The sequence below is a fragment of the Neopelma chrysocephalum genome, unplaced genomic scaffold, assembly GCF_003984885.1.
Source record: "Neopelma chrysocephalum unplaced genomic scaffold, ASM398488v2 Primary Assembly neopelma1_23b, whole genome shotgun sequence".
NCBI lineage: Eukaryota > Metazoa > Chordata > Aves > Passeriformes > Pipridae > Neopelma > Neopelma chrysocephalum.
The window spans coordinates 16,249,100-16,262,928 of record NW_020897692.1 but is presented as its reverse complement, the minus strand read 5'-3'; the positions used below and the strand labels follow the sequence as shown (position 1 = coordinate 16,262,928).

The 13,829-nt window shown below is 35.0% G+C and overlaps 1 protein-coding gene across 1 annotated transcript in view; it reads right to left on the bottom strand.

The window, feature by feature from the left end:
- Positions 1-13,829, bottom strand: part of EYS (eyes shut homolog) — an 868,863-nt gene that overhangs the window by 221,072 nt on the left and 633,962 nt on the right. The window contains exon 36 of the mRNA XM_027698171.1: positions 11,055-11,167. Coding sequence (XP_027553972.1) covers positions 11,055-11,167 — 113 coding nt within the window. The remainder of the gene's footprint in view (positions 1-11,054; positions 11,168-13,829) is intronic.

The following is a 13,829-nucleotide window of genomic DNA, read 5'->3' as shown; positions in this document are numbered from 1 at the left end:
ACATTCTATCTGATTCACAGTCATTTAAGCAAGAATGTATTAAAATAAGAAATAATTATATTTTTTAAAAAATGGTTGCATATTATATCAATTTGTTTATTATTCTCTATTATAGGACCTAAGATTGATGGCATCTAAGATGCAGAGATTTCCTGATAATAAAAAAATTTATGACTCGGCAACAGACGGTAGATATGCAATCATGCCTGCATCATGTGTTTTGCATTCAGAACTGCTTATTTATTCTTTAATTCCTTTCTACACATAATTACTTTCTTTTTTTAAAATGCATCTACATCACAGTTCCATTTTTTCTGTTCATCTCAGATCTGCGTTTATAACTGTACTAAGTTAAAGCTGCCTAAAAAACCCTTTCTAGAAAGACATGCAGTGTAATTTTAACACAGCAACACATGAAGAAACCACCACTTCAATTGGTAATTTGTACTGATTTTAATCATTGTTATTACTACTACTACTACTGCTATTTTTGGGGGGGTTATTACCAATTTAGACCTTCTGCTTACAGCTTTCAGCCATTGGTTTTACCATACTGGTCTCTACTGAGCTAAAGAAACCTCCTCTGTCATACTTCTCCTCATTAAACATATGTGCTACCTTTGTATACACTATAATCACCTCAGTCATACGTTAGAAAAAAACTAAGACTGAATTACTAAAGTATCTTTCTGCATACCTTTTTATAAAAATATCACCAATTTCTTCGAGCTTTTTTTTTAATTATACCTTTCATCTTTATACTTTTTAGGTACTGCTCCATTGCACACCAATACACAATGAAATACAGTACAACCAATATCACAATCAATAGTGTACACAGAAACGAATTAATCTTCCTTCTTTCTTGTTCAGACACACAGAAATCACATTTATCATTTTGCCCCAGAAGCTTACATTGAGTTGCTTGTCTACCTTAACTAAAAATGACTCTTCAGGACATTGCTCTTGCTTTGGGGTTTGGCCAGTAATTTAAAGATGAAGTTTTGTATAAACATAATTTCAAAAAATTACTAATATTTCCTTTTTTCAGGCTTTCCTTTTCTGAAATGTTTGAGCAACTTTAGATGATTTCTATTTTAATTTAAATACCTTCCATTACATTGATTGCATATTAATATATCAGATTTGGATTTATAGGTTCACAATATATATTATTTTTTTATCTTAAAAATATAAGGCACATTTTAAAAAAGCCCCTGTTTTTAAAATGTCAATTTTTGACTAATTTTTAGACCTGAAATGAACAGTTGTTATTAAAAGTGCTCTGCCAAAGAGAACCTCAAATCATCTTTTTAATTATACAAAATATGCAAAATACTTTTAAAAAAGTAGAATGTTATTTGTGGTGGTTTTTATTTTCTATAACATCACGCAAGATTTTGCGATGCTCATTGTTTCATGTTTTAGCTTTGTTAAATGAGATTTTTACAAACCTACAAATACTTTATAAGTCACTCAGTCCTGTGGTCAGTGACACAGTGAAGGACACAGAATGTGTGCCAGCAGAAAGCTGCTAGACAGAATAAAACTGAGCTTCCAAACTTTTCTCTTGATATTCTGTCTGTTCAAGGCAATTCTGAAGATTCCTTATTACTTCTGTATCAAATTCATATGGCAAAAAGTATTATATTGATTCAAGCTTCCAGTAGGCAAATTATTCCTTTCAGTATGACTCTCATTCTTACCTATTCTCTCTAATATGCCTCTCCTCACAATGCAGTCTAGTATAATAATAGGAGCAACTACAGCTCCATTACGAGGCACTTTCTGCACATAACATGGAAGTCATGGAAACCTGCTCCAAAGTTTAATTATTTGTGAGTATATAACAAAATACTTCTTCTCTCTTTCTAGATTTCTGTAACTGGAGTGGTAGCAAATGTTAGCACTAAATCTAAGTGTGACTGTAGTTCAATAAAGAAAGCATGCAAGATAATTTCTTTTACCATCCAATTGGGTTTAGATAATTCCTTCTATGATATACTTGGCTTTTCTGAACCACTGTTCATAATAAATGTAAGACTAGATATATAGGGAAATATTCTCAAAGCATAATTTTGTCAAACCATTCCTGCACCCATCTGGGTTGAATGGTTTTAGATGGACAGAACAAAACTGAGATCATTTTTCTCTCTTCTAAGAGAGTAGAAGAGGGTTTTATTATTCACATACTTGTCTGGTTAGAAGGCTAAGTGACTATTTCAGGAAGTTACTGAACCATACCACTTGATGCCTTGTGTGACTAAGATAATTTTTCTTAAGAATTAAGGTAAAGTTTCGAAAGAGTATTTCAATGGCTATGACACATGGTATTATTAGTGCTGTGAAAAATATACTTAGTGAAGTTTTAAGAACTTTGAAAAATGGCTTTAAATTTAGCTTCTAGTTTGTGAATCTGCTCAAGTTTTGCAGGAAATATTTTGCAGGTATATTTTCAACCCAATCCTTTTTTTTAAATTGTATCAAATAATTTCTATTTTTATGTTGATAATAATACTTTGGTTTTAGAGGAACTTGTACTGAAATCTAAAATGAAAAAGCTACCTTAATTCGTGAGCAAATGAGTCTCTCTCATAAATCTTTAAGATGTCTTTTCTTATACTTTTTTATGCTTTTACATTTCAGAAGCTAATCATGTTTAAGAACGGTTCTTGTTTGGATGACTGAATTTCCAGGGAAGTATAAATAGTCAAAGCAACTTGGCAGAAGGTAGTGAACACTGTTGATAACCTAGAGCAATGCAAATGTTGTGGCAATCTGTAGTGTTCCTGGAACTATGATCTTTGATGTAAAGCAAAAAAGGGGTCCTTCTCATTTGCTGGAGCTAAAAATAAACAGCTGAAATCCTACACCTTTCCAACCATCACATTACCATTTAAGAATGTGCTACAGAAGGATACAGTGACTTTAATCACAGTTAGTGGGGCTTTACTACTCGGTGTAAAGAGGCCATAGCAGATAAAGACTCTTTTGCTGTAACAGAACCCTTTAACACATATTTCTCCTTCCTAGTTAGAATCAGAGCCATAGAATGACTTGGGTTGAAAGGGATCTTAAAGATCAGCTATTTCCAACCCTGTCCTGCCATTGGCAGGGACACCTTCCAGTAGATAGATTGCTCAGAGCCCCATCCAACCTGGCCTTGAACACTTTCAGGGATGCGGCATCCACAGCTTCTGTGAGCAACACTCTCCAGTGCCATACCACCCTTACAGCAAAGAATTTCTTCCTATTATCTAATCTAAACCTACCCTCCTTCAGTTGAAAACCATTCCCTCTTTTCTTATCACTACATGCCCTCATAAAAAGTCCCTCTCCATCTTTCTCGTAGGCCCCTTTTAGATACTGGAAGGTCTAATAAGGTCTCTCCAGAGCCTTCTTTTCTCCAGACTAAACAGCCCCAACTCTCTCAACATGTCTACACAGGAGAGGTGTTTTTAGCCCAGTGATCAACTTAGTGGCCCTCCTCTGGACTCAGTCCAGTAGGTCCACGTCTTTCTTGTTTGGGGACCCCAAAGCTGGATGTAATATAGCTGGATGTGAACAAACTCAGTTCTATAATATGAGTGTTCTGCTCAATGCAACCCACTGTGGTCCCTTCCAAACTTTCCCATTCTGTGATTCTGTGGTGCTGTGATTCTGTGTATGAAGGGATCAGTTTATACGCAGTGGTTAAGTATTTAGGGTGAAAGAAGCTTTATGAATTCCATTAGTAAATTTAGTAATCTAGAGTAAGAATCACCCGTAACTGGAGATATTAAATATTATATAAGTGAACAAAAATAGATCCAAAGGTGTGACATGAGTGCAAAACAGCATTGCTCCAGCACTGTAACTTTTTCTTTGACACACAAAGTCAAAACACTATAAAATAATGAAGTACACAGGAACACTAATGGAAAGACAATTTCATAAAAAAACCCTGTTAGTCTTATTTACAAAAATATTTCCTTTTTGCACAACTGTGTCAGAGTGTTTTCCAAAGTATTTGAGATATTATTTACTTGCAGTAACAAACTGTCTCAGACTTAGGCATTGTGTGCATACATCAACATATATATATGCAAATGCCTCCTTGATAAAAATGGAAGGAAAAAATGTGTGGTGTCCTTTAAGACCAGTCTTATTAGCTTCCATTCAAGTACCTGGCAATTCCAGCAGAAATCGTGATCTCATTACAATTGTTCATTACAGACGTACTAACAGACAGTGACTGCCACTGAATTCTGCTGACAGAATTAGGAAACAATCTTCTGTTGATATAATGCATATGCCTAAAGTTACAGAGGGATAAGTAAGGTAAAGATAAATATTGCCAAATATGATTACTAATCTAGAAACAGAGAGGTGTCCCAAAGAAGATTAATATTAATTTTGTGGTATGCTGATGAAAGACAACCTTTTCCAGAAACAAGGAGAGAAATGTAATGTTTACAAAGATATATTATCTCACCTGTATATATTTGACACATGTATTTGTCTAATATCCATCAGAAACAATTTTAACAGAATACTTCAAAAGATTAAGCTAAAGGGCTTATACAACAATTTACAGTGACTTTGAGGATTTATATCAGAAGGAATCTGATTTATATAAGATCTATCACTTCTTTCTTTTTTTTTCTTTTTCTTTTTAAACATTGAAGTCTATCACTGACCAGGAATGCCAGAAGAGGAATAAAAGGTAACAGAAGAATAGTCAGAATTCACGTACAGACAGAGAGCAGAAAAAAAAATTGCACAGGACAGCAAAAGGAAAAGAAAATATTACAAACAAACATTGTAAAAGATGAGGGAAATCAAGAAGAGCAAATCAAGCAAAGATGATGAAAGCATATAAAACGAACCCAGGCCCTGGAAGATGAGTAAGAGGCAATTTGAAACACACAGACAAGGTTATCAGCCAGAAAAAGCAATTGATGAGAGAGAAAAAAAAGTAACATAATAAATGCAAAAAGAAGAACAAATTATTGTTATCACTACTTTAGAATTGCACAGAAATATTATTAACATAATATCAAGCATATATGTGGTGAGTACAAATGCATGATATTTCTGAAGCTTTATCTTCAGTTCTGTATTTCAGAAACATTTAGTCCGGTATCCAAAAAACTCATAAAACCTATTAAATAAATAAAACTAAGCAGTGTCAGTATTCTTCATTTAATCATTCTCTTCCATAATGTTGAGGAGCACTATATATTATTTTTGTTGGGTTTTTTTTTCTGTTTCAGAATTAAGCATGTAACTTCAAACTGTAAATGAGAAAATACAAGCATAGCAAATGTTATAAGATGTAAGAATTGAGATGTTGAGATGCAAGAATACAACTTAGAGTCTCTCATATACAACAGAAGCTCAATGCTTTTTATAGGATCTTGCATTTATTCATAGACTAAGATGTAAGTAGACAGAAGAGCTTAAGCTTGGAACTCTGTGATTTCCCTTTTGGTTTTGAGCCAGCTTGTAGGTTTGATTGATTTTAAAATTTTCAGCTCAGGTGGATTCATATGAAGAAACTCTTTAAGCCTACCTGAATCTTGTACAGACTCTTAGGATGAACTCTAACATAGAGTATGCATCAATATAAACTTTCCTTTCTAGGTATGAAATGGTAACTGCAGGACTTTCACAATTGGCTGAAAATTAACTTTCAGTAGATTGAACTTTCCTCTTTATTAAAGTGTGTAGTTCATTCCAAAGACAGCAATCAAACACCTTCAGATGCCTGGTGTCAGGTGCTCTGAGTTGTGATGTTTTATAATATTCTGAAAAACAGGAAGTTCAGCAGATGAAAAAATCCTGAGAAATTACACAGGAGACTGACTTCCCAGATGTGTTGGGGTGTGTGTGTGTATGTTTGTAAAATATCACAGAAAACTATAGAATGGAAAGGGGAATACTCAACACAAGGAAGGGGATTTGGAGCTTGTTGGAAAGTGTATAAGTGAGGGGAAAGTGGAACTGAGGGCTTACTGAGAAAATGCGAAACTCTCCAAAATGTATTGCATAGTTCCTGAGAAAATTGCCATGTATTAGGAAACTCATCAGTCCTCATGATGGAATGGAACTTGGGTAATGCACTTTCAAGAGCCTTTTTCCTAAATGCAAATAGCAATCAGCGTCTTTGCTGAAACAAAACTCAGTTTCAGCCTGGAGAACACATCTTAAGACAAATAACCAGCAAAGTATAATCTTTAAAAAGTATAATCTTTAAAAAAACCAGAAAATCTGTCCAGTTGGCAGTAATGAAGAACTCAGCTTATTAGTTCCTCTCTGAAAGTATAAATCACTCTTGTACATTTGCATCCATCAGTAAGACTTCCTTTAGGAAAAGAGAAGGCAGTATTTATGTTTTCTAGTTGGGAATTTTTTTTTCATTTAAGTGAACAAATCATGGCTTGGATAGGTATAAGTACAGATATATATGTACATATATATATTTTGTGTGTGTGTGTGTGTGTGTGTTCGGAACCTTTGAATTTAGTAAATGCAATAACTGTTACAGTAAGCTCTTACAGCAATATATAGCAGTCATAGGTCCCAGACACTAAAACAGAAGCAAACTGCAGTAAACGCCAGCTTTTAATACTGGGACTCAAAGCTTCATTTATATCTGTCATCTGAACTTTATCTTGAAGTGATAGTCATTTATCCCTCAAATCTATTCCAGCAACATTTTCTGAAACACTTCAACATGCTTTATATTGCATTAACACATCACAAGTATCTCACTTGCTTCAGAAGAAGATAAAAAAAAGCAATTCCGTTTATTAAAAATTGTCATCAGAGATCTGTTATTTCCAATTGTCTTTCTACTACTACTGTTGGTCATTATACAATATCTATTATATATTGCCTATATATTCATAATTCTGAGACAGGTATAGTTTAAACAGAACCTTAAAATAAACTTTGACAAGATTTATTTAAGTATATAGTCTAGCATAATTTCAGAAAACTACATATTGGAGTCTGACCTTTACTAATTGATGCAGTTCCATTATAACCTTTCCTGAAAGCAGAACCTGTGTAGCTTAGAGTATTTTTATGGCTGCAAATCTTCTCTCAGAGAACTCATTTTCCTGCCCATACCATTATTCTGCTGTTTCCTGCTTCACCTTGGTTACATCCTATGGCAGGAAGCTCTAATGAGTATTGCTCAGTGCAATACATCCCTTCTACCTGTTCTCTCTCCTTGTGGTATTGTGTATTATAGCATATGGGTGAGCTCCAGGCTTAAACAGTGATGCATGTGAATAGCAGAAGGATCTGGGCCATGACCTTGACAGATTAGTTGAGTTAAAGCCTCATGTCTGAAACCTCAGTGCTTCTGAGTATGCACAGAAATCCTGCATTTTTCAGAATGATAAAGACATTGTAAGTTGTTGGTCTTTGATCTCTTCCAATTGCCTGGTGCTGCCTATATCAATTATCTTCCTGAATTCCAAGCAGAATTTAGCACCTATTTTCAAAATGACATAAAATATAATTTCCATGTTACCCCACCTCCAATTTAGTTCTATCAAGTTAAAATAATTCTCCCTTCTTTGTAGCATATGACATTTGCTTTACAAAATATGAATTCTAAAGGAACAAATAGCATTCTTGCCCTAATATATTTAGGGTATTTTAGACACTAGACAGCTAGATATGTATGCCAGTGAAATTAATGTTATGATGTAATTTTTTACATTTCTTAATTCTGAACATTTTTTAAACTGTAATGTAAATCTCTGAGATGAGCAACATAAAGTATGTAATATCCTATGAAAGGTAGTGACTTGTCTTGAAGTAGTGATATCAATAGTTTTGGAAAGGTTAATGAACTGTTTCTAAAATACTTTTTTGAAAGTTCTCTATATTCATTGCATATATTAGATCATCCTTTGGTATTTTAAAATTCAAATAGATCCAGTAAAAAAAAATCCTGGAACACATTTGAGTAAATTTCAAACCTATTAAAAAATCATAAGTTTAAAATTTACTCACAAATCTTTTCATTTTAAGAAGTGTCAGCATGTCCACAATAATAACCTCTGCTGCTGGGGCACCCAGAAGGGCAAAAGCCAGCAGGGTAAATCAGTGCCACTATAGAATGACTAAGTACACAAAAGCAAGGGAATTCAAAAAGATTAGAAGTCTGCAAACAGGTGATGATAAGCAGAAGGTCAATTAAAGAAAAACTACCACAGCAAGAACAGAAATAATTAGTGCCACTACCTGGCAATATACAGGCATGTTCTTGCAGGAAGAAATTGGTTTGCTTTGTCTGCCACACTGTAGAGTTCTCTGCTACTATCAGGTAGCTCCAACTGTAGCAATGTTGCATCTACAGAACATGATTTCTGCAAATACAATAGGCTTTCTAGTATTCACTAGTTATTTGTGTTGGTGTTATTTAAGCAACTTTCTTCAACCACTTTCTCCTTCTTTCTCAGAATAAATCTGTCTTCCCCAGAAGCCTGTCTTGCAAAAAGAGAACAGCCGAGCTTCCTAGGTGCTTTCTGGGAAGGAGACTTTACATGTAAGGACTGATGATGTCGGGATGAATGTGGGTTATACCCAAAGTGAAAAGCAAAGAATGATGTTAGCTGCCATGTGTGCCCAGATATGGAAGAGACTCCCCAGGGAAGTGGTCACAGCACCAAGCCTGACAGAGTTCAAGAAGTCTTTGGATGACACTCTCAGACACATGGTGTGACTCTTGGTGATGGTCCTGTGCAGGGCAGGAGTTGGACTCAATGGTCCTTGTGGGTCCCTTCCAACTTGACAGACAGATTCTGTGAAATTCATGTGTCACAGGGCGGGAATGAGTAAGGAGAATGCTTGCCAGACTTCTCCACAGTCCACTCCCATGCACTTCCCTTCCCACTAAGGGAAATTCAGACTAATTTCAATTCTCTGTTAAAATTACTCTGAATTTAAACAAACTAATTCCAACAATTTCAACTGATGAAATTTAGCTTTTCAGAGAGGAATAACTCTGGTTTGGACCAGGATGGTGCCAGGTCTCTGTGGGCTGCATGGGGCTGGACACTGTCAGGTTCATCTGTAGCATTCTGAGGAAGCCAGGAGGTAAAAGGAACATGTTGCTCAACATAGAGGATTGAGATGACCCAACATCCTTCCAGTATCCTTTTATGTACAAGACTATTTCCACAGTTGTTCTATACAAATTATTGTGTCATTTTACTCACCTAATCAGTAAGATAAGCATAGTATTTGCAAGAAATAGTCCTAGATAGTAGTCAGTAAGTTCTGATTCTGCAAATGCAGTGATCTTTAATGTCTATATTATACCACATAAGCCATATTTGTATGCTAATTGACTATGAAGTGAAGCAACAGGTTCAACATAAAATGCAATAAATCTTGTAATATAATTCTATAGATTATAACAGATAATATAGCATTCTATATTAAACAAATTTAAAAAGGAACAAAGTCAATTTTCTTACGAGCTTTCTCTTTCCCACCTATATCCCTCTCTCTGCTATATACACAGACTGGACAAAGCAGGTCTCATTAGTCCTTGTTTCTTGAAGGATAAGATATTCTTAAAGGAATAGTTATATAAACTATTCAATAGGAAAAGCTGTAAAAAAAAGAATAGTGTCATAAAGCCCAAAGATGTAGACAACCAGCTCAGAGAAAGTATTATGGAGAATGAAAGTACAAAAGATGGTAACAGTCCTGATTTTAAAGTTATCCCTCTTTTATCTAGTAGTCTAAATAACAGAGCTACATCTTGCATAGGATTTGTGATATCAAAGCTCTAATGCATATGTAAAATGGAGAACAATTTCCTAATCTAGTAATTTGAGGTGACACCTGAGATGGTTTATGATTTTTTCCCCCATGATTATTATATTTCTGATATATAGACAGCCCTTGAAGTCAAGATTTTTGTCCACCTAAGTTAATACATGAATTAAAGATATGAAGTTGCTTCCTCACTTGCTTTCTACCTTCTGAATTTTTAGTTCTGCACAGAGGCATAGTTTCACAGACAAGAGTATGTGCCCTCATTTTGAAGGAGACCATAGTTCTGACTAGGAAAAACTGTACAGAAAAACAAGAGTGGAGCCATCACTTCTTTCTTAGCCAAGGTTCTCCATTTTGTGCAGGGTTCTCCATTTTGTGCAGGATCTAGACCCACAACCATTGTTAAATGCACTTAGAGAACATGTTCCAAATAAAATGGACTTAAAGGGTGCAGAGTTCAGATCTCATGGATCTTTAATTAATGATCTAGTCAGGTACCACTAGCTTTCTAAGATGATGTTTAAACAAGCTCGTGAACATTAATCAAAAAATTCTGTAAATTTTAGGGAAAAAAGCCACAAGTAAAAAGGCTTATATAATGTTCTCTAGGGTGATATTCTATTCTGAAAGGCCTAATTACCTACAAATGCAATTCACCTCTGTTTTATTTTGCTTTCCACTTTTCCATGTTCGAATCTATTATATTCCAGAACAGAATCATAATGTACCCCATTGCCCCTGTGTAGCCTTTTATTTCAATCAATGCATAACCAGTAGCCATGTGAATATGTAAAAATGAAATCAACTGGGGATTTTAAACTTATTCAAAAACAATGCTTTCCAGCATTTTTCACAATCTCTTGTATAGTAAATGTAGCAGGTCATCCAAATTTGTTACAAGATTAATAGAAATCCTGAAATCATAAGTAAAACAAAGCCAGCACATCACTCTACTTCCTCTTTCTGTATTTTTTTTGCAGATTAACTTTCTTACTACACTATGTTTCAGCATTCAATGGGTGACAACTCGCTCTAAATGTGCTGTCAAGCTTAATTGAACTACTCTGCAAAAAAAGCATCTTCCATAAAGAAAATGCTTCAGAAGCATAAAAGAAAGCACTATATCTGTCTCTCTAGGGTTTTTTCTATCTTTTTCCCTGTAACTATTGTTGTAATTATCTAAAATGGTCACCCTGTGTAAGGAAGAAAGAAAAATCAGCACAAACGGTTTCTTCCAATTTGAAAAGGCATAGAGGGCAGTTTACCTGCAATTGTCAACATTACTTCTTTCCACAGCATCAGAAAATCTGAAAGGTCCCACATTATTGATTTCTATAACTTTTATACAGCCAGTGAAATTGTAGACAGGTCCGGAAATCTACAAAGGAAAAAATTCACACAGTTCTTTTGCTTGTTGCCATTGTGATCTATTTTAAAAATAAATAAGTTTCTGCAGAAAGACTTGTAGCATAATTTCATCTACTCCTGAAAAACTCTCCTGATCCCCATTTTTTCTATAAAGAAATTCTACAAAAAAAATTTAAATGTGAAAAGATATCACTGCAAGATAAGCAGTACTGGCTTAAAAGTAAACCTAATAAATAAACTTAAAAAGGGAGTTTTGGACACATAGACAGCACAATAGGTGTGGTGAAACACCAGCAAAAAGTGGGTTTCTCTAACTTTAATCAGATATTTTTTATGGAGGAACACAGGTCACGGGGAATGGTAAACAGGGAAGATTTGAAAATCTACTTGTAAGTTTACTACTTCCCTGCTCAGAAGATATCTAGTGCTATTAATCATGTTTCAAAGATGCCTAAGGACCTACTAAAAATGGGAATCACTTTAGGGGCACTGAAAACACACAGAACAGTAAATTGTTATGCACTACCAAGGACCCATTTCTAACACTGAAGTCAGGTTTAGATATTTGCAGAAAGAAAAATATAAAGATCTTGAGGAACAATTTGCTAAAAGCATAATGGCAGGCATCAAATGCTTTTTAAAACCCAACAGGAGCAGTAAGCCTGCCAGAAAGGCTTTAGGGCTAACAGACCATCTAAGTATAAAGGGAATGTTCAAAGGGACATGGCTCTAGCAGGAAATGTAAATGAACTCACCAAATAAAAATTTAATGTAGAGTTGCTCTGGGAAGTTCCCATGGCAGAACCCCTTTTTAGTAGGGGTGCATCAGAAATCTGTCTCAAATTGAATTATTACTGGAAAGTATTTTTAAAAAAACCTAAAAATTTAACAGTAGCAAACAGTATTTGCCTGGGATTCCTATGGGAAATTACTGTTGTCATCACTTAAAATGGCATCCAAACCATGGGAGTGGTAGATGTGGATTTTTTTTCAGAGGTTTTTTGCTTTAATTATTTATGAAAGTGGGGATAATACTAGGACATGTAAGGGCACACCTCAAACTACATATCAGTAAGTCCCAATTACATTCAAGAGAAGTCATTAAGAAATTAAGAATTACACTGAAGAACAGAATCAACAGATATGTAAATGAACATAATGTAAGGGGGAATAGTTGAGAAGGTTTCTGAAAAGGGAAATTGTAACTCACAGGAGGAACACTGAATATGTGAAAAAGGATGTCTTGGTACATAGCTTTTGATTTTCAAAGGATTTTAACAAGCTTCTATGCTAAAAGATTCTAAAGTAACTCGGTCACCCTGGGATAACACAGAAGGCCTTCAATAAATTAAGAGAATAGTTAAAACAGAAGAAGAAAAATTGTGAATAAATGGTGAGCCCAGTGTGGAGAACCCTTAGAAATTCTCTCTACAAATCTGTAAGAGGACCTGTGCTCCTCGGTGTACACAAGTGGCTCAATGTTTCCTGCATTACTCAGGATAGGAAACCCAAAATCCTGAGAACAGCATTTCACAATATGCAAAAAAAGTCACAATAGGAAAAAACTTTGTTATATAAGGGTGATGAGACATATGATGGTTTCTGAACAGAGTGACTGTATAGACCAGGAACCTTTAGTCAGGAAAACTCACCATCAAGGAGAGTTAGAACAGAGTAGTGCACACATGAATAAAGAGTTTTCACAGTTTCTTACAATACAGGATCAAAAGGATAAGAAATTACATAAATCAGTGTGAAGATCAAAGCAAGGTACAGGGGGTTGTTTTTCATACAACTCAAAATTAGGTTGTGTAACTGTGCTATGGGATGCTGTGGATGGTACAAGTCTAAAAGGGGTCAAAACCCAGTCAAATTAATGGGAAAGGAGAGCTCTCTTCCTCCCAGCAGAGAGATGGCCTGCACAAGTACAACATGGCTGAAGCAAGGAAAATTGTTTTCCTCTGCACTGTTCAACTACTCTGAAACGTAACATACCATGCCATGCCATACACAATAAACAAAATGCACTGGCCTTCCAACTCATAGGAGAGATCAAAGAATTTCACTTTGCTGTTTACTTCTTTTACAGCAAAGGCCTACCAGAAGCTAAGCCTTTAAAACAGATATATTACTACACTGCAACATTGTGAAAAGTTATGTAATCAGTTAAGGTGGCATTTAGTCAGCAAAGCTCAAGTGTGGCGTAGGTAAGGTGATCTCTGTGTGTAACAAACACAAAGGATTACAATGAGGCTCCCTGGAATTTAAGAAACAAAAATCTTATTCAAGAACTCAATGTGAACACTCTCCTCAAAGTTGCGCTTTGGATATTAAGAGAACATTATTATTTGATATACTACAAGGGCTGACGGAGATTATTGATGCAGATTACAGACAACAGAACACTCTTTTTCTTCCTCCTTTGCCAGCGACTTTGGCAGGAAATAAGTGTGATGGACTGCCAAGTGTTACACTCAGCAGTCTGCTTTTGCTGCCATTATCATAACAATTTATAACAGGTAATCTTTGAAAATATGTTGTCCTACTGTTTCACATTTTTATTTTTATAAGAGATGCTTGTTATTCTTTTTTTCCTGCCTTTTATAAGTAGTAAGAAAAACAATTTTCAAATTGTCAGGATGCAGAATCTGTTGCAAATTTAATATGAATGT